Genomic DNA, 24,159 nt, shown 5'->3' with positions numbered 1-24,159 from the left:
ACCCAATGCCTACTAATTGATGCAATAACAAGCTCAGTTGGCTCCCTGTCGCTGTTGGGCGGGTGGCCAGCTGCGCACACAAGCCACCTCCAGGAAAAGTGGGAGGAGGCGGGAACACGTTGGCATTCCTGTCCAAAGTAATTTTCCCAGCCCCACCTCCAAGCACCTTGGAAAATCCACCCCCCCCAAAATCTTCTCTATTCTACCCTTTCCTAATCTTGGTGACCTTTATTAGGTCACCCCTCAGCCTTCTCCTTTCAGGTGAAAAGAGCCCCAAGCGGTTCAATTTATCCTGATAGAAGGAACTGAGAAGTTATAACTCTCATGCTTACATATTGAAGATATTGTAGTCTCTAGATTTTCTTAATATATGATGTCAAGGTACAAATCAGCGAAAATTGCAATTACTAAAAAAAAGGATATATTTGTGCGAAAATCAATCGCTTTGCACTTGACTCTGCAGATGTTGGATGGACCTCTGCTGTGGGAGTTACACAGACGAGGAGTATTTGTCGTGACAGAGGGCGGTCGGTAGGAGACTGTGTCTCCTGCTTGTGTCGAGCTGTAAGTTGGAGTGGACGCGGTCCTGTGTCGCGGGATTTCCAGGCGAGCGATAGAACACACTCAGCATGTCGGGGATTCCTCCAGACTCCTGGCAACCCCAGACTGTTCTGCTTCAAACCACGTAAGTCCGGGGGTTGGGGGATTGGTTGACTGGGAGCTGCGTGCTGTGCTGAGATTGCTATGAATGAGCAAGGAAGGGTAATGGCTGCTTGTTCTTGTTCCAGCAGCCTCCGATCACTTTGCTTTGTGATTCTATTGCACAGTTCTGAGTGTTTGCAGAATTGTTTTAATGCAGTAGGGCAGAGCTCGGGAAATCTCACTTGTTTGCGAGGGGTTTAAAAAAAAACTAATTTTGGTCTGAAATTTTTGAGTTCAAACTATGTCGTGGTGATCAACGTGCTTCATTTTCTACAAAAAAAAGCTACGCTGAGCCCAAAAGCGGAAAAGTGAGGGAGACAAAGCACAACGTTTTCCACCTGCTCCATGTAGTTCTTTAGTCAGCAGCAGCATAGGAAAGACTTTACAGCTTAAAAAACCTTTTTCATTTATTACTTGCAAATTTCAGCCTTGCAAACTCTTCCAGGTCAAAGGCATAAGTCAGGGAACTTCCTCTTCACTGAATGCAAAGTTAGATCATGGAACCACAGAACAATTACGGCACTGAAGGAGGCCATTCAGCCTGTCGTGTCCGTGCCGGCCGAAAAAACTAGCGTCCAAACTAATTCCACCTTCCAGTACCTGATCCATAGCCTTGCAGGTTACAGCACTTCATTCTACAGCTATCCTCTTCACTATCAACTACACGGCCAATTTTTATGTCATCAGCAAATTTCCCAATCATGCCTCCCACATTTAAGTCCAAATCATTAATATATACCACAAACAGCAAGGGACCTAACACTGAGCCCTGTGGAATGCCACTGGAAACAGCTTTCCATTCACAAAAACATCCATCAACTACTACCCTTTGTTTCCTGTCACAGCCAATTTTGGATCCAACTTGCCACCTTCCCCTGCATCCCATGGGTTTTCATTTTACTGACCAGTCTGCCATATGGGACCTTGTCAGATGCCTTACTAAAATCCATGTAGACCACATCCACTGCGCTACCCTCATCAATCCTCCTCGTTACTTCCTCAAAGAGTTCAGTTAAGTTAGTAAGACATGATATTCCCTTAACAAATCCATGCTGACTATCCCTGATCAATCCATGCCTTTCTAGGTGGCAGTTTGTCCTGTCCCTCAGAATTGATTCTAATAATTTACCCACCACCAAGGTCAGACTGACTGGCCTATAATTATTTGGCCTATCCCTCGTGCCCTTTTTAAACAATGGTATAATGTTCGCAGACCTCCAATCCCCTGGCAGCTTTCCCTTATCCAATGAGGATTTGAAGATGATTCTCAGCACATCCGCTATTTCCTCCCTGGCTTCCTTTAACAACCTGGGATGCAATCCATCCGGCCCCAGCGATTTATCCACTTTCAAAGATGTCAGACCCTCTAGTACTTCCTCTCTCATTATGCTAATCTTATCTAATATTTCACACTCCGCAATGTCTGCATCATCCCTCTCCTTTGTGAAGACAGAGGCAAAAATCTCATTAAGAACCCTGCCCACATCTTCCACATCCATAGAGTTATACAGCACAGAAACAGGCTCTTTGGCCCGTTCTTGTCCATCTCTGATAGGCCCTACCCTTTCCTTAGTTATCCTCTTGCTCTTAATGTACTGATAAAACATCTTTGAGTTTTCCTTGATTTTACCTGCCAATAGTTGTTCATATCCTGTCTTTGCTTTTCTAATTTCCTTTCTATCTTCGCCCGTGCACTTTCTATACTCCTCTAGGCTTTCTAAAGTATTAAGATTTTTGTGATCGTCGTAAGCTTTCTTTTTCTGCTTTAACTTACCCTGTAAGCCTCTAGATAACCAGGGGGCTCTAGATTTGGCCGTACCATCCTTTATCTTTGTGGGGACATGCCTACATTGTGCCTGTAGAATCTCACTTTTGAATGCCTCCCACTGGTTTGCCACTGATTTTCCTTCGAGTAACTGTATCCCATCTACTTTTGCCAGATCACCTCTCAGTCTTGTAAAATTTGTCTTTCCCCCAATTTAGAACGTTAACTCCTGTTTTCTCTTTGTCCTTTTCCATGGTTATGCTAAAAACTAACTGTATTATGGTTGCTATCTCCAAAATGGTCACCCACTGCTACTTATCTACTTGCCCAGCTTCATTACCGAAGACTAAATCTAGAATTGCGCTCCATCTCATTGGGCTTGTTACATGCTGCCTAAAAAGTTCTCTTGAATGCAGCTCAAGAATTTATATGAATACAGTGCTTGATGGTAACATGAAAACTGGCCAACACAATGCAGTACTCACTTAATGCTGCGCTTTGCCTCTGATTTCAAAATTGTGTTTGTCTCGTGTTTAACCTTGTACATTTTAATTCAAGGAGAGGAATACTTAATTTTGCATTGCAATGGAACTTCTGATAAAAGTTTTTATGTAGTGGATTTATTTCACAAAATGGATTGATGTTACATAAATCAGTTTCTTTCGGTGCTTACCATCATGAGAGAATAAAGTCTCATTGAATTCAATTGGAATTAGATTAATAAGCTGTTCTTGTAGCTACTTGTTAAAACAACTTCTTTAAAATTTTAAAACAGTATGGGAAACATATTACTGGAGTTATATTGGAAGCATGCACCGAAAACCTGCAGAAACTTTGCTGAGCTGACTCGAAGAGGCTATTACAATGGTACAAAGTTCCATAGAGTCATCAGTGGTTTTGTGATTCAAGGAGGAGATCCAACTGGAACAGGTAAGAATGGGGAAATCAAGAAGGTGATGAGATTTATTTTTGGAGACTTTTTGTGCTCAGCAAAGCAAGAGGCACTTGCGCTGAGGAATAGAGCATGATTCCTATTTCAAGTTTGCTGCAACTGTTTCCCGTGCCAGCAATCTTTTTGGTTTATCTGAGGGACATTCCCAATTAATGCCAGATGGAGATTGCTTTGTGCTATGCACCTTGCCCACTAGGAGCTGGGTGGAATTTGCCCATTGCCACTTTGGATGGGATTTTTTTTTTTCATCCCAAGAGTTGCTGCAGGATTCAAACCAGGTCCAACAACTGTGCATTTCTCTTTCAGTGATTGTCACATTCCCCAAGTAGGCCAAGGTGCACCTCTTGCCCCCTTCCCTATTTAGCATAAGCATTGCAGACTAATTTGAACTGTGTTCTCACTGTTTTCTGTTGACCTAAAAGATCAAGGCATTTACATGCTGGGCCCACTCTAAAGGATCCACAAATCAAATTTATTGCACTTAAATAATTATTGAAGAAAGATGGACAACACCGGGAAGTACAAGAAAGTAAATAAATTTTGTTAAAAAGCTTAGGAATGAAGGTCGCAAAATTTGTACCTGTAGCACCAGTAGTTTCGGAGCTAGAGGTGTCATTTTAGGAGAAAAATGGCACCTGCACTGCTCCTGCCCACATCCGGTGTGGCCTGCGATGAACAGCAAGTTGTTGAGGATGTTAACGTGGACATTACTTGTGTGCGCACCGGAAGTATGGAGTGTAGACAGATTGTGACCATTTTTGACCTCATTGCTTTTGTTAGCGCCCTTTCCTAAACCTGCACAACTGAGTATCTGTTCAGTAGCATGAGGTACCCTCCCCCACCAACCCCCACCACTGATATTTTAAGGCATCAACGTCAAACCTGCAGTTTAGTTTTTCCTTGGAGAAGAGAAGGCTGAGAGGTGATTTGATAGAGGTATTCAAAACCGTGAGGGGTCTGGGTAGAGTAGATAGAGAGAAACTGTTCCCACTCATGACAGGATCAAGAATGAGAGGGCACAGATTTAAAGTATTTTCTAAGAGAAGCAAAAGTGACATGAGGAAAAAACCTTTCCATGCAGCGAGTGGTTAAGGTCTGGAATGTGCTGTCTGAGAACGTGGTGGAGGCAGGTTCAATTGAAGCATTCAGAAGGGAATTAGACAGTTCTATGAAAAGGAAGAATGTGCAGGGTTATGGGGAGAAGGCAGGGGAATGGAACTGAGGGAATTGCTCTTTCAGAGAGCCAGTGCGGACACGATGGGCAAAAAGGCCTCCTTCTGTGCTGTAACGATTCTGTGATTATTGCTTATTAGTTTTTTGCTCTTGCTGAGTTTGTGGAAGTAGTGGGTGTTTGGAGGAGATCAAAAAAAGTTGGTTAAAATCTGCAGGGAGTGGTCCTGAACATTGGGAAGGCATTGCTTGCTCCTGCAAGGCCACTGAGTGCACCACTTGCTCCAGTCAGGAGGGCTATAGTGGTAGTCCCACTTGGGCTGCAGCATGAGGAGGAGATTGAGCAGAGGCAGCAAAGAAGACAAACTAGTCATAGAGGGAGGAGGAGGTTGAAAAGGTCTCTCAGGAGGAGGCCTTACCTACCCATAGTTTTCAGAGAGTACTTCTCCTGAGCAGTGTGTTCACTGGCTGTGCTTCACCAAGGAAGTGGTCACAGAACTATCCCACCTCCCCACCTCTTGAAACCAGACCTGCAGCCTCTCAGCAGGGTGAGGATGGCATTGCCTGAGGCCATCAAGGTAACTGTTGCCTTGAATTTTTACCAGCAATTACAGGAGATGTATTTAACATTTCCCAGTTTGCCGTCCATTGCTGCATCAGAGAGGTAACAGAGGCTTTGTATACCAAGAAAGGGGACCTCATTGTCTTATCTCTAAACAGAGAGGCAGGAGGAGTGTGCACATAGCTTTGTCAAAATAGCGGGCCTCCCCATGGCGCTGTGAGCCATTGACTGCACACATGTGGCTTTGCGGGCGCTGCATCTCAATGGTGAGATCCACCAAAACTGCAAAGGTTCTCGCTCACTCTGTGCAGTTTGTACTGAGTTCTTTATGTTGTCTGACGCAACAGAAATGAGATGCGTGGAGTCCAGTTGATTGAAGATCTCTAACAGATTTATTAACATCTAACAAGTATATACAGTACAGAACAAACTATTTACAGAACCTTTGTCTAGGGAGTTACAGTTGCAGAGTGACTCTGGCTTCGAGTCACGTGACTATATCCTGGTACTTAGCTAATTAGCATACTAAGATCTTAAAGGGATATCACTCTTAAAGGCAATCCTACAACACAGTTGGTGTGTGATTATGCCCAGCACAGCAAGCTGCTGAATGCCTGACATCCTAGTGGCAGCTTTGATTAGTTCATCCTGCTCCAGTCTGCTGTTCCAGCACTCTTTCAACCACCATGTCAAATAAGAAAATGGTTGCTCGGCAACAAGAACTATTTGCTCTACATCTGGCTGATGACTCCCTCCGCAATCCAATCACATGGGCCAGCACACTCAATGAGAGCCAATACTGCCATGGAGAATGTTATCGAGCAGACAATTGGGGTGCTGAAGCACCAGTTCCACTGCCTGGACCGCCCTGGAGGGGCCCCCAGTACTCACTGCAGCGATTGTCCTGATTCATGATGGTGTATTGCATCCTCCGCAACGTGGCCATTGTGAGGGCATAGCCCTTGCTGCCACGAGTTCGACAAGCACCTCTGGAGGAGGAAGGGAGAAGGCAGCCAGCACATCAGTGTTCCAGATGGGCTGTCTAGGAATGTGTCATCAGACTCTGGTTCCCCTGAATGAAACCCAGATCCCCACTGTTCAGCAGTTCTCCACCTTACCATCCTTCTGTGTCGGACCATCACAATGTCCTCTTGGTCACAATCCTAAAACAAATGCTGCCACAAAACAACCATTCCATACCAACTTTATCAAACAACACACAATACTCAACTACTCACCCTTGTGCTTTTTGTCATGCGAGTTTTTTTTTTCTCTGTTTTTAAAAACAAATTTGGGGTGGTCTGTGTGCGTTGCGTGAAACTCAGTGCCAAGTTGGAGCTGGACTCCATGCTCTTTTTACAGTGACAAACTTTCTGCCAGGCTGCCATTGCAGCAAACATTTCATCTGCATGCTAATCACACTTTTATTTTCTTTACACTGCCCCATTCAAGCCCTCCTTTGGGTCTTCTGCAGCATATCCCATGTGCAACCCTATTCTCAGGGGAGCTGGCATCTGCACTATCCTTTTCCCCTTGCCTGCCTGCAGCCCCCTCGTGCCTGATGACTCACCATGTCGCCATGTTCAGATCTTGCCTCTCTGCTACCCTCAAGTTCATCCATTGCCAGTTTCTGAGCTAGTGGCTGCGAGTGTCAGATCAAGTGTTAGCGTTTCTTTCTCCTCACTCTGTTCTCCTTCTTCAGCCTTGGGCACCACTGGCAGGCCAAGTGGCAGTTCTTGGGTGTCTGAGCAAAAATACACAAGGGCAGGGTTGGTGTGAGGAAAGCAGGGGGAAGCAAAGGTGCTTGGTTACACCATCTGCAGCTTGAACATCATAACAGATTGCAGGATGAAGGTGGAGTGGGATTTGAGTAGATTAGGCAGGAACATACCGTCTTCCTTGGTCGCTTCAGTGAAACGACTCGTCACTGCCTCGTTGACAGCCGCTCCAATTATTCCCAGCACTGAACATATGAATTTGGAGCAGGAGTAGGCCATTCGGCCCCTTCCAGCCTGGGATGCATTGCTATGGGTCTGGAGTCACATGTAGGCCAGACCAGATTTCATTCAATAAAGAGCATTTGTGAACCAGATGGATTTTTGTGACAATCAATGATAGTTTCATGTTTTCTATTATTGCTTTCAATTCCGTATTTTTTATTAATTGAATTTAAATTCCAGCAGCTGGATGATGGGATTTGAACACATGGACCCTGGATTACTAGTGCAGTGATATTACCACTACACCACTAAAATAGTAGCATGAAATCTGTTACATAAAATAACACAGTGCTGGAAATACTCAGCAGAACAGGCAGCATCTGTGGAGAGAGAAGCAGAGTTAATGTTTCAGGTCTGTGACATTTAATCAGAACTGGCAAAAGTTAGAAAAGAATTTTAAGCAAGTCAAGGGGGGTTCTTGGTGGGTAAGAGAACTAAAGGAAGGTGTGTAATAGGGCAGAGGGCAGGAGAGATTGAATAACAAAGCTGTCATGGGACAAAGGCAAAGAGCATGTTAATGCTTGTGGTGAAAGACAAAGCATTAGTCCAGAGAGAGTGTTAACGACAGAATAATGAGCAGCTCTGTCCACGTGAAAAACAGGCACATGGTTAATAAATAAAACAGAAAAAAGGCTTTGTTTGCTGACAATGCAACCACTAGGTGGCGCAGTACTTGCACATGTGCAAATGCAGCCTCATGCACTGAAAAGCCATGGTCTGTGACATTTTTGGCAGCTGCCAGTAGTAATATTGGCGCTGCTTAACTTATCACAAAAACAAATGAAACCCAAGTCCATACAGTGGATGTGATCGCTGCCTCCATCCCACCCCCAACAGTACCCCGCTCCCTCCTGCCATTGCTTGTCTCTTCGGTGCTGCCTCTTGCTGCTCGCTACTCTTTCCCTCCCCTGCCTACATTCTGTATCTCTGTGTTGATATTTTAAAATATTTAACATACAAATTAATTAATTAAATAGAATAGAGATTAAATAGGCTGGGCAGGCGATGTGTTGACTGCTCGAGGACCTCCGGCTCAGAGTTGACGAGCTGGGGTCCGAACTGCGGACATTGCGATACATCAGGGAGGCGGAGAGTTACCTGGACACTGTTTCAGGAGACATCATACCCTTTAGATTAATTACATCAAATTTGAACCACGGTCAGGGACAGGAGGGTGTGACTGCAAGTGAGGCAGGTATGGGGATCCAGAATTTAACTTTGGAGGAGGCTCAGCCAGGGACCTTATCCAATAGGTATGATCTTGCTCCTGGTGTGGACGAGGGCACAGGCTGCAGGGAGGATGAGCAAACTGACCCAGCACCGTGGTTCAGAGCGCCATTCAAGTGGGGGGGGAGAAAAGAGAAATGTAGTAGTAATAGGGGATAGCATAGTTAGGGGAATAGATACTGTTCTCTGCAGCAAAGACAGGGAGTCCCGAAAGCTGTGTTGCCTACCTGGTGCCAAGGTTAAGGACATCTCTTCAGGGCTGGAGCGGAACTTGGAATGGGAGGGGAAGGATCCAGTTGTCTTGGTCCACGTAGGTACCAACGACATAGGTAGCTCTAGGAAAGTGGTTCTGCTGAGGGACTATGAGCAGTTCTGGCTAAATTAAAAAGCAGAACCACAAAGGTAGTCTCCAGATTACTACCTGAACCACGTGCAAATTGGCGTACGGTAAATAAGATTAGGGAGGTAAACACGTGGTTCAAAGATTGGTGTGGGAAAAATGAGTTCTGATTAATGGGGCACTGGCACCGGTACTGGGGAAGGAGAGAGCTGTTCCGTTGGGATGGGCTCCATTTGAACAATGCTGGGACCAGTGTCCTGGCGAATCGTATAACGAGGGTTGTAGATAAGACTTCAAACTAATTAGTAAGGGGGAGGGTTCACTTGAAGGGAAGTTTTAAAAAATCAAAAAGAAACGAGAGAGCAGAGGTGCAGGGTAGTGAAGAGGTGAATCGGTAATCAGTGTGGCAGGAAGAGGCAAAAAATACAAGCAGAAGAGTGCAGCAGAAATTAGAACCAAAATGGATAATGGCAAAAAGTCAAATCTTTAAGGTAGTTTATCTGAATGCACGCTGCATTTGTAACAAGATAGATGAGTTGATGGCACAAATAGAAATGAATGAGTATGACTTGATAACTATTAGAGATGTGGTTGCAGGGTGACCAAGACTGGGAACTCAATATTCAAGGGTATTCAACGTTCTGGAAAAATAGGCAAAAAGGAAAAGGAGGTATCATTGTGGTGCAATAGAATGTCATGTGGAATCAGTTTGGGTGGAAATAAGGAATAGCTAGGGGAAGAAGTCATGGGTGGGAGTCACCTATAGGCTCCCGAAGAGTTGTCTCACCTGTAGGACAAAGTATAAATCGGAAAATAATGGAGGCATTTAAGAAGGGCGCTACAATTGTCATGGGTGATTTTGATCTGTATATTGACTGGACAAATCAGATTGGCAGAGGTAACATGGAAGACTAATTTGTAGAGTTCATCAGGGATTGTTACTTAGAGCAATATGTTGCAGAACCTACCTGGGAACAGGCTATTTTAGATCCAGTAATGTGTAATGAGGTCGGATTAATAAGAGATATCATAGTTACAAGGGGATAGTGATCACAGCATGGTAGAATTTCAAATTCAGTTTGAGGGTGAGCAACTCTGGTCTCAAACCAGTGTCCTCAACTTAAACAAGGGCAATTACAGAGGTATGAAGAAAGAGTTGTCAAAGCGGGCTGGGAAGATAGACTTAACGGGAAGGTCAGTGGATGAACAGTGGCAGACATTTAAGCTGATATTTCATAACGCTCGGCAAAAATTTATCCCGGTCAAAAAGAAGGACTTGATGTGAAGGATGAACCACCCATGGTTAACAAAGGTAGTCAAGGAGAGTATCCAAAGAGGCAAAAACTAGTGGTAGGCCGGAGGATTGGGAATTTTTTAGGAACCAGCAGCAGATGACTAAAAAGCTAATAGAGGGAGAAAATTGAATATGAAAGTAAATTGGCAAGAAATGTAAAAAAACAGAAAAGGCTTCTACGGGTATATAAAAAGAGTAGAAAAAGTGAGTGTGGGACCCTTGAAGTATGCAACTGGAGAATTGATAATGGAGAACAGGGAAATTACAGATAATTTAAACCAATATTTTGCATCGATCGTCACGATGGAAGACACTATAAACATCCCACAGTTATCAGATAGGCCAAGAGCTAATGGGAGAAAAGATCTTGTAACAGTCTCTATCACGAGGGACCAAGTATTTGACAAATGAATGGGACTAAAGACAGACAAGTCGCCAGGACCTGATGGCCTGCATCCAAGGGTTTTAAAGGAAGTGGCTGCAAAGATAGTGGAGGCATTGGTCAAAAAAGTCCAGAACTCACTGGATTCTGGGAGGGTCCCAGCGGATTGGAAAACTGCTGATGTGACACCCCTGTTCAAGACTGGAGGGAGACAAAAAGCAGGAAACTATAGGCCAATCAGCCTAACATCAGTCGTTGGGAAAATGCTAGAGTCCATTATTAAGGAAGAAATAGCAGGACATTTAGAAAAGCTTAACACAATCAAATAGAGTCAACATGGTTTTGTGAAAGGGAAATCATGCTTGACAAATTTGCTAGAGTTCTTTGAGGATATAACAAAGAGTTGATAAAGGGGGGCCGGTAGATGTAGTGCATTTAGATTTCCAGAAGGCATTTGATAAGGTGCCATCTCAGATTATTGCACAAGATAGGAGCTCACGGTATTGGGGGTAATGTATTAGCATGGATTGAGATTAGATTAGATTAGATTAGAGATACCACTGAGTCTGTGCCGAACATCAACCACCCATTTTTATACTAATCCTACACTAATCCCATATTCCCAACAAACATCCCTACCTGTCCCTATATTTCCCTACCACCTACCTATACTAGTGACAATTTATAATGGCCAATTTACCTATCAACCTGCAAGTCTTTTGGCTTGTGGGAGGAAACCGGAGCACCCGGAGAAAACCCACGCAGACACAGGGAGAACTTGCAAACTCCACACAGGCAGTACCCGGAATCGAACCTGGGTCCCTGGAGCTGTGAGTCTGCGGTGCTAACCACTGCGCCACTGTGCCGCCCCTAATTGGTTTGGTTTGGTTAACTCTCAGAAGACAGAGTCGGGATTAATGAGTCTTTCAGGTTGGCAAGACGTAACTAGTGGAGTGCCGCGAGGATCAGTACTAGAGCCTCAATTATTTACTATCTATATTAATGACTTGGAGGAGGGGGCAGAGTGTAATCTATCCAGATTTGCTGACGATACAAAAATAGGTGGGAGGACATGTGATGAGGACATAAGGAATCTGCAAGGGGATATAGATAGGTTGAGTGAGTGGGCAAAAACTTGGCAGATGGAGTTTAATGTAGGAAAGTGTGAGGTCATGCACTTTGGTAGGAAGAATCAAAAGGCAGACTGTTATTTAAATGAAGAGAAACTTCAATAAAGTGCAGCACAGAGGGATTTGGGTGTTCTTGTGCATTAAACACAAAATGTTAGTGTGCAGGTGCAGCAGTTAATTTAGGCACAGGGAATTTTGGCCTTTATTGCTAGGGGGGTTGGAGTTTAAAAATAGGGAAGTCTTGTTACAACTGTACAGGATGTTGGTGAGGCTGCACCTGGAGTACTGTGTACTGTTTTGTCCCTGTATTTAAGGAAGGATATCCTGACATTGGAGGCAATTCAAAAGCAATTCACTGGGCTGATGCCTGGGATGAAGGGGTTGACTTATCAAGAACGGCTAAACAGGTTAGGCCTTTATTCATTAGAGTTTAGAAGAATGAGCGGTGATCTTATTGAAATGTACAGTATTATGAGGGGGCTTGACAGGGTAGATGCTGAGAAGATGTTTCCACTAGTGGGTGAATCTCGAACTAGAGGACATAGTTACAGAATAAGGGGACACTCATTTAAAACTGAGATGCGAAGGAATTTCTTCTCAGAGGGTAGTGAATGTCAGTAATTCTCTAGTGAGTTGTGGAGGCTGGATCACTGAACGTATTTAAAGAGGAGGTAGATAGATTTTTGAAAAACGGGGAGTTTAGGACTATGAGGACTCGCATGAAAGAGGAGTTGAGGCCTGGGGTGGATCAGCCATGATCTTATTGAATGGCGGAGCAGGCTCGAGGGACCGAATGGCCTACTCTGCTCCTATTTGTTATGTTCTTCTGTGCGAAGCTGGGAGCGCTCTGACGTCGGCGCTGGGATGCGTTGTCAGGAGTCACTTTGTCAGAAAAAAAAAAGGCCAGTCATGCTCTGATTGTTGAATTTGAGCCCGCAAGGCTGTAGAATGCCTAATCGAAAGATCAGGTGCTGCTCTTCGAGCTTGCATTGCTAACTGGAACACTACAGCAGGTCAAGGACTGAAATGTGGGCAGGGAGGTGTGTTGAAATGGCAGTCTTTTACATACACCTGACAGGGACTCGCTTTAACATCCCAACTGATAAGTAGCACCTCTGACAGTGCAGCACTCCCCCAATACTGCAGTGGAGCATCATTCTGCACCCTCTCCTCCGTGGGGTGAGCATATCCAGCTGTGCTGCGGAACACTCCCCCTGTGCCTCAGCAATCTGATTAACCCACGTCCAATGCTGGGGGCTATCCAATTTTGTCCTCAAAGCCTTTTCAACCTTCCTTTTGATAACACAGAGCCTAGTTAAACAGTTTCTGTTATGCTTTTTACACAAATTGACTCAGAAAACTGGATCGCACTGTGCATTTGTTACTGAATTGAAAACTTACCTATAGCCAATGTACAAAAAAAAAGTTATTGGGAGGAGTTTTCTTTTTGTTTCGGACTGGGCGCTAACCTATTGTGCTACCCAACCTCTTGACCAGCCACTCAAAAAAAAATTGCTTGTTCAGGTTCGCAGAGCAGTCAGTCTTAATTTGGGTGTTGCTGGATTGGAGTTGCCAACATTGTGTTTCCACCATAAATAACTGGTAATTAATCAGAATACAAGTGGCATTCTTACTGTCCTGTCAGGGTCACCATTTTCACTGAGCTGAGCAAGTGGTTACTGTATGTCTCCATTTGTCCTGAGCCTGATGCTGTTTAATACACTGCGCGAATGCTGGTAATAATTCTGATGGTCTCATTACCGATCTGAAGGAGATAGCACCAATGCTGAGCAAATCAAATCCGAATCCTTTTTTTTTTAAAGATTTGTGAAAGGATGGTGATGAAATGTAAATTAATAAAGTTGCTTATGGAAAGGGGGAAAAAAACAAATTTATTGAATTTGAAATTGCTTTTCATGCTTTTTGTGTATATGTATGATAATTATAGTACAGATATTACAATTCACAATACAGTGAAAGGAGGGTTTACCATCACACTTCATATTTAGAACTTTTTATATACTGTGGTTAAAAAATAACTTTTCCATTTCTGGATGGCTGAGGATAAATCAAAGTAGTAATTGCAAGCTGTGTGTGGGGCAGAAGTGTGAAAACTGGTAGTTATTCAAATTCCATTTATGCCTTCATCTGAGAAATACAGTTCTCCAGTTTAGGTTTCCTATGGAATCTCTCTTAAAACAATCCCAGAAGGACATTATTAGGTGTTTCTCATATCAGAATCATAGATTAATACAGCAGAGTAAAAGGCCATTTAGTCCATCATGCCTGTGCTGGCTCTTTGAAGGAGCTAGCCAATTTGGCCCATTCCCCTTCCCCTGCTCTTTCCCAATAGCTCTGTATATTTTTCTCTTTAAGTATTTGTCCTATTCTCAATTATTCAGCATTCATAACCTGTTTTAAAATTTATATTTGTATTGCAGTTTAGAAATTGGTGATTTTTGTTTTGACGTCTAACTTTTTTTAGAAATTGTAATGCATTTGACTCCTAAAAAGTTTCAAGTAACTATAAACTGTTGCTGCTTGCATACGCAGGTAGAGGAGGGTCATCTATTTATGGAAAGCACTTTGAAGATGAATTGCACAAAGATTTAAAATTCACAGGTAAAGCCCCTGCCTGTTTTAAGCTTTCAGTAAAGATTTTGTTCTTGTTTAGCAAATCTTACATTGAGAAATATTGCTAGGTTTACTGACTAACTATTTTATAAAGAACCATTGTAAAATTAATACATTACTATATATCAAACATTTGTTTGGAGTAAAAAAAAAATAGGGGTCTCATGTTTTAACATTCCTTTCTGTTAGTGTCACTCTAAATGGCACAATAGTGTCTGCAAACCAGTTTGTTTGTATTGCTGTTTTTCCCCCAAATGTTTTTTTGGAACTTTTTTTCCTGCTTTTTCTTGTAATATGGTAAGTATTTGGATGGAAGAATGTTGTGTGAGCTGTACTTGCAATAAATTCTGCTGCTTGTTAATTGTTTCCATCTAACTTCAACTATGGTGTATTTACCAACACCATAATGGGTCAATTTTATTGGATTAGAATCCCTCTATAAAGTTAATTAATGTTTGATAGTTTATCTATTTAAATATTGTTATAAAGCTAAATAGAGTGTAAGTGGTAACTACACAAAAGGAGTTAACTTATTAATGGATAATTGAACAATGTGAATATAGTGCCAATTATTTGGAGTTGCACAGTATTTCATGTTGAGAAATATTCGTATGACTACTGTTTTGAGCTTTACATTTTAGAAGCACTCTATCATATTGTGCTTTTAAGAATTTTGGGCAATAAGATTGAACTGGTTTATTTTATATTATCTTGGGGGGAAAAAAAGGTTACTAGGACATTCTGACTTATCCATATCTGACCTCTCAAATTCAAAAGGGAGTTGTCTGTCTAATACAAACCAAACCAAACCAATCACAAAATCTGTATGTTTGAAAACAGTTCCTCTTGAGCCTTTTACCAAGGAGCCAACAACAGATCTTTAGCTAGACACCCTTAAAATGTGATTTTAGTTCTGTAATGGTAAACCCAGCATTGCATAATGGGCAGGATTTTCCCCATGAGCTTCGGGACACATGGAATGGGCAACCGTTCTTATTCCCAGCCTTCCCCTGGAAAAATTCCCCGTGACAGGAATGCATCAGGGAGCCATTGTGATGCAGTTCCTCACTATTTTCCTACCCACCCCCCCCCCCCCCCCCTCCACAAGGCCAGGAAAATTCAGCCCATTCTGCTTACATATTTTTAAAGTACTAATTTTTTTTTTTACTGGTTAGGTAGCAATAATTGAGTAGGTAAGGCTACAATTACAACATCTAATACTCTCAGTAATCATGTAGGGGCCGAGTCTGACAGTTAAGATGGCCAGTATTTTGGTGTGCGTTGATCAGATTCGGTCTAGCTTTACTTTTGACTGAACAGTGCTAGACACAAAAATGCAAGAAATAGGAGCTGGAGTAGACCATATGGCCCATCAAACCTGCTCCACCATTCAGTATGATCATGGCTGATCTTGGGCTTCAACTCCACTTTCCTGCTGTTTGCCATATCTCTGGATTCCTGAGAGACCAAAAATCTATCTATCCCAGCCTTAAATGTATTCAACAATGGAGCATTCATAACCCTCTGGGGTAGAGAATTTCAAAGATTCACAACCCTTTGAGCGAAGTAACTTCTCATCTCAGTCCTAAATGATAGGTCTCTTTATCCTGAGACTGCCCCATGTTTTAGGTTGCCTGACCAGCGGAAACAATCTCTGTCTACCTTATCAAGCCTCTTCAGAATCTTGTATGTTTCAATGAGATTTCCCTTCATTCTTCTAAACTCCAGAGAGTATGGGCCCAATTTACTCAGCCTCTCATCATAAGTTAACCCCCTCATCCCAGGGACCAATTTAGTGAACCTTTGCTGTACTGCCTCCAATGCAAGTATATCCTTTCTTAAATGTGGAGACCAAAACTACACACTATATTCCAGATGTGTTCTCACCAAAACCCTGTATAATTGTAGCAAAACTTCTTTATTCCTGTACTCCAATCCCCTTGCAATAAAGGCTAACATGTTATTTGCCTTCCTAATTGCTTGCTGTACCTGCATGCTAACTTTGTGTTACTTGTACAAGCATACCCAAGTCTCTTTGAACATCAACACTTAAGTTTCTCACCTTTTATAAAAAAAAATATATATATATTCTGCTTTTCTATTCTTCTGACTAAAGTGAATAACTTCACACTTTCCCATCTTTATACTCCATCTTGTTGCCCACTCACTTAATCTGTCTATATCTCTTTGCAGTCTGCGTCCTCCCCACAGCTTACCTTTCCACCCACCTTTGTAACATCAGCAAACTTAGATGCATTACTCTCTGTCTCTTCTAATTCATTAACATAGATTGTAAATAGCTGAAGCCCCAGCATTGATCCTTGTGGGCACTCTGCTGTTCACTGCCTGCCAACTTAATAATGCCCTGTTGATGTCCACTCTTGGCTTCCTGTCTGTTAATGAAGCCTCTGTCCATGCCAATGTATTACCACCAACTCCATGAGCCCTTATCTTGCCTATTAACGTCTTGTGTGGCATTTTACGAATGCCCTTTTGAAATCCAGGCATACTGCATCTACTGGTTCCCCTTTACCACTAAACCACTTTCTCTTTCAAATGGAACAACTGTCATCTGTAAACTAAACACAAATTCACAAGTAATGAAAACAAATATTTCTACTTAATAAAAGATGTTATCATGCATAACCGTAAATTAAAAATCAACGATCTACACAAAACAAGTTTGACCATAACCAATGTTACTATATCTGCCCTTTCTCTTCATAGGTGCTGGGATCCTTGCCATGGCAAATGCAGGCCCAGATACAAATGGCAGCCAGTTCTTTTTAACTTTGGGACCCACACCTCTACTGGATGGCAAACACACAATCTTTGGCCGTGTGTGCCAAGGATTGTCGGTATCTAAACGTATTGAACTAGTGGAGACAAACCGCGAAGACCGACCTACAGATGATGTAATAATTCTGAAAGCCACTGTTAATGTATCGAATTAAGGCTTTAATCCTGTACTTATGGTATTGATTTAATGATTTGGAATAATTCCTAGGTAGTGATGTTTTGTCTTTAAATAACTATCCTGTATGCAAATGTTGTGCACTTGGAATAGTGCTATCATTTGTAAAATATTGCCACAGCGCACAACTTCACCATGACGTTTAAGTTCATTCCCTTGCTGTTGGTAACCGCCCCAAGCTATTTCTTCTTGGTGCCTTGTGGTGCATGTCTGCCTACCACTCGTAAAATAGAATTTGAAAATGTCAAATTAAGCAGAAATTTCCTAATACAATTTGTGTAATATTTATTGCAAAGGCATCAGTTTTAATGTTTATATAAAAACAAAACAGAACAGTAAAAGTAACACCGGGAAGAGATACAGATTCCTGAGAGTAGCATGATATCACTTACCATAGTGGACCTAATGCAAAACCAAAAACTTCAACTTACCGCAAGTATTGGGGCCCTTCATCCTTTTTCCTGGAAGAACATAATTGAGAATGGAAGATATTTAGTTTCTCCAACTACAATTGAAATAAACTGCTAGCTCCAATATTTGTGTCCTTCTGCAGCAATTGTGCATATTCTGTTTTTGCTACACTTAGCAACTAGTTAAGAAAGGGAAGTTCTGTTTAAGTTACAATGAGTTTCTTTTTTTGAATAAATTGTTCTTGTATTGTTTAATATAGAGACATAATGGTGGCTGGTGTAGAAAATAAAATTCAGTTTACATTGGTGCAGGAGGGGTTGTTCTGAGGCTTAAAATATATGCTGGTGGTAGAATACAGGGACCTATACTTTGTAACTAATCTGTACTCTACTTTGTCATGCTGACTCTAAAAATGAAAACAAGTAGCAGATTTTGATATTTAAATTGGGAGGAATTGAAAAAATGCAAAACCACTTGGTGTCTGCAGTGCAACCATTTGCTAACTGGATTGTAGTGGTTTCCTTTCCCTACTTCACCTGACTGCTCAAGCTTTTCTGTTGTCAAGCCCTGTCCTTACGTTTTTAGCTTGGTCTTAGCACCAGGCTTCCCTACTCTTCTGGATTCAATAACTGTGCTCTACCGTCAGTTGTCAGAGCAGAGACTGCTTGTGATTTTTCCTCTTACTGCTATCCTGGTTGACAGCAGCTAACTCAACATTGACACAAGATGGATGGCTCGGGTACACTGTTTTTACCAATTGACCATTGTAGGAGTTTGTTTAACCAAGCACCAAGATTAGACAATAAGACAAACAATATCAGTGAAATCCCACGTTCTACTCATTGACTTTTCTTGCTAAATTAGTAACTTCCTCAAAAAAACTCCAACAGGTTCATCGAACATGATTTCCCATTTACAAATTCATGTTGACGATGCCCAATCAGATCATTATTATCCAATTGCCCATTTATCACATCCTTTAGAATAGATTCTAGCATTTTCCCTACTACTGATGTAAGGGTGACAGGTCTGTGGTTCCCTGTTTTCTCTCTCCCTCCCTTCGTAAATAGTGGGGTGACATTTGCTGCCTTCCAATCTGCAGGAACTGTTCCAGAATCTATAGAATTTTGGAAGATGATCAACAATGCATCCAAGACCTCTCTGAACACTCTGGGATATAGAATATCAGGTCCTAGGGACTTATCAACCTTCAGCCCCATTAATTTCTCCATTACAACCTTCTTACTAATACTAATTTCCTTCAATTCCTCATTCTCCCTAGTCCCTTGGATCTCTAATTCTGGGAGATTTCTTGTATCTTCCTCAGTGAAGACAGACACAAAGTAATCATTTATCGTCTCTGCCATTTCTCTATTTCCCATTATAAATTCGCTGAATGCCTGTAATAGACCCGCATTTGCCTTAGCCAATCGTTTCCTTTTTACGTACCTCTCGAAATCATATAGCCCACCTGTTTCTTTCTGAATGCAGTGACAAAGACCAGCTAAAATGATATCAAATGTAGTGTCAGTAATAACTACAGAATCTATATCAGTTTGATTTTGTACTTGTACGTCCTGTTTACCTCAGTATGAAAATATTTTCAATAATGATTGTACTAAGAAACCTAAAGGTTCTGCTCATGTAGTTACTGCACTCCTCATAAATAGTCCTGTTTTCTATTTATGACTTTTTTTATCCATTTGCCAATACTGAACATCACTCACTCCGCATCTACTGCATTACTCATTGCTAAATCCTGTACAATGACATACCTCTTAGCACATCTTTCTCGCATAGTTTGATATGAGGGGAAGATCTGTGTTCTATATGCCTTTGTCAAGGTGGTTGTTTATGTTCAATAAGATCCTGGAAGGGAACGCAGTTTGAAATTTGTTCTGCTTACGTTACCTGAATCTACATGGATCTTGACAACAGATTTCCTACTGTTCTTTGAAAAGAATGATTTACCATCACTGCTGCAGTAAAACTATGATGCCCATTACTCCAGCTCTGTTACTACATAAAATTGAATTCCACCATGTCGTGTTTATTTATGCAGTTGAACTCCACTGCACACTTAATTGCTAATCTAATTCTTATACCAATTTGCAATTTGGGAACTTAATACCTGAGTGTGCACTCATTACTCTGAACTAGCATGCTGCAAAAGATCTCCACCTCCAGCCTATTCCCTTCCATGCGTGGGGAAGGTGCAAGCCAGTCACAGGAGGAAAGACTGGGAGTGAAGCCACAATTATATTTTTACCAATCTGCTGAGTTGAAAACTGTTCACAGAATAAATGGTAACGTTTCTGTAGCTGGCAGAAACAAAGGTATTAAATTTGAAGGAGAATCTTGACATTTTAGTACAAAAGCACAAGGTATACGCTTCAGGCCAATTCTGTTCCAATAATTACCATTTGCATAATGTCTTGGCAATGTAATGCCTTTTGAGGCTTTCAAATGTTTACACCACTGAAGGCCATTCAGCTTATCATATCTGTGCTGAGTTAGAGAGGGTGAACCTGAGAGAAAACTGTGCTGGAGATGCACAGGTAAAAGCGGTGACAGGGAGTCAGCAGGAGGAAGAGAGAAAGTGAGCCTGAGGCAGAACAGTGCTAGAGATCAACAGATAAAAGCAGGGAGTCTGTGGGAATCAGAGCATTGAGTGAGCAAAACAAAAATCAAGGTGAGCTGTCATAAGACAGCAGGTAGGTGATTGGTTGTTCTAACAGCCCCAAGATGAGGGCAAAGCTGAAGGAGTTCAGGGACAGAGCAGCAGAGCAGAGTGAGTGTCAGGCAGCAAGATCAAAAAAATAAAAGTATCGTCAGCACTAGGGAAGCTGTTGGTGAGTTTTAAGCCTTTCATAATCTTTGGGCTGAATTTTACCCTCAGCGGATGGGAGCCGTCCACCGCATGGAAGTTCGGTGGTCCAGGCCTGGCCTGGAGACCCGGCCTGCATTTTACAGTCCCCAGGCCTTTAATTGTTCTGAGGCAGGACTTCCACTTCATTGAGGCAGGATGTCCCGCCTAATGGAGCTGCCGGCCAATCAGCGGGCTGACAGTTCTTAGTCCCAGCAGCACCACTGGGAGCGGTGGCCACTGCTGGGACTGCAACCCAGCCATCGGAAGGAAGATGTTCAGAAGCCCCGGATAGAAGGTAACTTTCTGGGGCCTCACGGGGGGTGATCGGTCTGGCCCCGGTGAGTCAAGGGTGGTCAATTGGGGGCATGTTGGGAGTGGTTGGGGCATTGGGGACGGCCCTCCATCGGGCATAGGGTGCCTGATCATGAGGGCCACCCCCCCCCCGCCAGGCCATCAGAAAGCCGCCTGCTTTTGTCAGGTGGCTTTTCCCGGGCTTGGGCCGCCTGACTGGCCAAGGGTAAAATCCCCGTGGCGGTGGACGGAGGCCCTTAAGTGGCTGTTAACTGGTCACTTAAGGACGTTGATTGGCCTGGGGCGGGTGGGGCATTTTTTGCTGCTGCCCTGCATAACATGACAGCAGAGGCAGGAGTGGGTCGGGAAGGGTCCCCGGAGCCTCCCACTCCATGTTACGCCACCCCTGCGCCACCTTCCTGCTCTTGGGGGGGGGGGGAGGGCGTTTATTTCAGCCCTTTATTTCTGTTATGTTTACTTAGTCTAATAAATAGAGGCACGGCAATGATCCTCCGTCCTGTGGAATGTATATCCTGTAATGTTGCAATTCCAGGACACCTCTTGTGGCTTGGACAACAACATGTGCTGTAAGTGTCATCACCTGGAGGAGCTCGAGCTTCGGGTTTCAGAGCTTGAGCAGCAGCTGACATCACTACAGTGCACGCATGAGGCTAAGAGCTATGTGGATAGCATGTTTCTGGATGTGGTCACCACAGCTTAAGGGTGTGCAAGCAGGGAGGGAATGGGTGACTGCCAGGCAGTCAAGGAGAACCAGGCAGGTTGTGCAGGAGTCCCCTGACTGCATCCCACTCTCCAATCAGTATTCTGTTCTGAATACTGGTGAGAGTGATGCTTCCTCTGGGGAGTGCAGCCTCAACCGTCCACAGCACCGCAGCTGGATCAGCTGTACAGGGCGGGGGCGGCGGGGAAGGAGGAAGATTGGAAAAGCTGTTGTGATAGGAGGATTCTATAGTTAGGGGAACTAACAGGCATATCTATGGCTGCTGAAGTGAATCCAGGATGGTATGTTAGCTCCTTGGTGCCGGGGTCAAGGATGTCTTGAGCAGCTGAAGAGAACTCAGGGGTAGGGTGAGCAGCCAGCAGTCATGTTCCATATTGTTACCAACAACTTAGGTAGGTCCTGAGGGCAGAATTTAAAGAGTTAGGAAAGGAACGAGCAAACAGGACCTCAAAGATAGTAATCTCTGGCTAACTCCCTGTGCCACATACTAGTGAGTATAGAAATAGGAGGAGAGAGAAGTGTGGCTGGAGAGAGAGTGCAGGAAGGAGGGCTTTAGATTCCGGTGACATTGGGACTGGTTCTTGAGGAGATGGGACCTGTACAGGATGGCTGATAGCTTTTGAACAGAACTGAGACTGATGTCCTTGTGGGGTGGTTTGCTAGTGGTCTTGGCTAGGGTTTAAATTAACTTGTCAGGGATATGGGAACCAGGAGGTAGCATTAGAGAGGAAAAACAGTGCATAAGGCATTGGGAGAGATTGCTATTGCTAGAGTAAGAAATAGTAAGGTATTAGGTGGGGTCAGAGTAAGAGGGAATGCAATAAGGCCTAAATTGGGTTTACTGTACATGTAAGTGAATGCATGGAGTGTGGGAAATGAGATTGGTGAACTGCAGGTGTAGGCAGCTATGTGGGATTCTGATGTCATGGCACGAACGGAGACAAGGCTCAAAAAGGGTACTAAATATTCCTGGATACAAGGTGCTCAGGAAAGATAGGGAGGCAAAGGAAGGAGGTGAGGGGTGGCAATATTGATTAAGGATAATATTACAGTGCTGGAGAGAGGATTTCCTAGAGAGTTCAAGGCCAGAATCTATTTAGTTTTAGCTAAGAAACAATAGAGGTACGATAACACTACTGGGTTCTATGGGCTAATAACTAGTGGGAAAAATACAGAAGAACAAATTTGCAAGAAAATTACAGAGAGGTGCAAAAACTACCTATATTTGGGGGACTTTAATTATTCTAATATAGACTAGAATAGTAATAATGTGAAGGGCGGAGAGGGGAAGAGTTTCTAAAATATGTTCAGGAGAATTTTCTACAGCAGTATGTTTCCAGCCCAATGAGGAAAGAGGCATTACTGGATCTGGTTCTGGGGAATGAGCTGGGACAAGCGGACCAAGTGTCAGTAGGGGAACATTTAGGTGACGATCATAGTATCATCATGTTTAGGTTAGCTATGGAAAAGAGCAAGCAGCAATCTCGAGTAAAAAATAATTAATTGGGGGAGGGCCAATTTCAATGGGGTGAGAACGGGTCCGGCTGAGGTAAATTGGAATCAAAGATCGGCAGGCAAAACTGTAATTGAACCAGAAATTGTATTACTTTGCGAAGAAATGCTAAACCAGTATGTCTTTTCACATCTAGAAAGATACCACATCCACTAATGAAGCAAGTCCAACTTCATCTAGAAGAGATGACCAGGATGGGAGTTGTTTCTCCTGTCACCAAGTCTACAGAGTGGTGCTCTGGAATGGTTCCATTCCTAAACCTAATTGTACTCTTTGCATTTGTGTAGACTTAACCCAACTTAAAAAGGCTGTGGCAAAAGAAATTCATCCGATGGCCTCAGTAGATGAAAGCTTGGCAAAGTTATCCAAAAGTACCATGTTCACAAAGCTGTACACGAATAATGGCTTTTGGCAAGTCCCTTTGGATGAAAGGTCAAGATTATTGACAACTCTGTTCGGAAGATTTTGTTATAATCGTTTACCCTTTGGTATAACATCAGCACTGGACATATACCAAAGAACTATGTCAAGCATTCTATAGGGTCTTAAAGGATAATTTGCCATATGGACGACAGCTTAGTCCATGGTGATCTGTCGAAGAACATGACCTGAGGTTTAGAGCAGTTTTGACTTGTCGACAAGAAGAAGGCTGAAAGAAAACTGTGAATTCTTGAAAATTTTTATTCGTTTCCTAGGACACATTGTTAGTAGCAAGGGCATAATGGCAGACCTGCAAAATATGAGAGCCATTTGTGAATTCCCAATTTCTACTTCTGTCCAAGATCTTCAATGATTCCTTGGAATGGTTAACCAGTTGGCAAAATTTCTGCCTAATCTAATGCAAGTTACTGAACCCTTAAGATAACTATTAAGGAAAGCTCAAGTATGGTGTTGGAATGCACATCAAGAGCAGGCATTTCAAAGGATCGAGGAAATGCTGATTTCGCCAGATATCTTCGTGCATTATAACCCCTTACTATCAACCACAATTGCGGCAGACGCCTCATCTACAGGGTTAGGGTCAGTCTTTTTTCAAGAACAGCCAGATGGATGTTGCAGACCGGTTTATTATGTCTCGAACATTGTCTGAGACTGAGATGAGGTACGCCATCATAGAAAAAGACGCTCTCGCAGTCGTGTGAACTTGCAAAAAGTTCTCAGATTGCTTCATCAGCTTAAAGGTATAGAAATAAACCACAAA

At 42.9% G+C, this 24,159-nt stretch overlaps 1 protein-coding gene across 2 annotated transcripts; it reads left to right on the top strand.

Moving 5' to 3' along the window:
* The first annotated feature begins 247 nt into the window (after positions 1 to 247).
* Positions 248 to 19,225, top strand: ppil1 (peptidylprolyl isomerase (cyclophilin)-like 1). 2 transcript variants are annotated; one of them, XM_068057219.1, is made up of 4 exons: positions 248 to 685; positions 3,243 to 3,397; positions 14,078 to 14,146; positions 16,886 to 19,225. In XM_068057219.1, exons 1-4 carry the CDS (start codon positions 630 to 632, stop codon positions 17,110 to 17,112), a joined length of 507 nt encoding a protein of 168 aa, XP_067913320.1. In that variant the 5' UTR covers positions 248 to 629; the 3' UTR covers positions 17,113 to 19,225. The 2 variants fall into 2 exon arrangements, with proteins under 2 accessions (XP_067913320.1, XP_067913321.1); XM_068057220.1 differs by lacking the exon at positions 14,078 to 14,146 and having other exon boundaries at positions 484 to 685.
* Positions 19,226 to 24,159: the final 4,934 nt, after the last annotated feature.

This window comes from Heterodontus francisci, chromosome 25, assembly GCF_036365525.1.
Source record: "Heterodontus francisci isolate sHetFra1 chromosome 25, sHetFra1.hap1, whole genome shotgun sequence".
Taxonomy (NCBI): Eukaryota; Metazoa; Chordata; class Chondrichthyes; order Heterodontiformes; family Heterodontidae; genus Heterodontus; species Heterodontus francisci.
The sequence above is the reverse complement of the archived record's forward strand: the minus strand, read 5'-3'. Positions and strand labels throughout refer to the sequence as shown.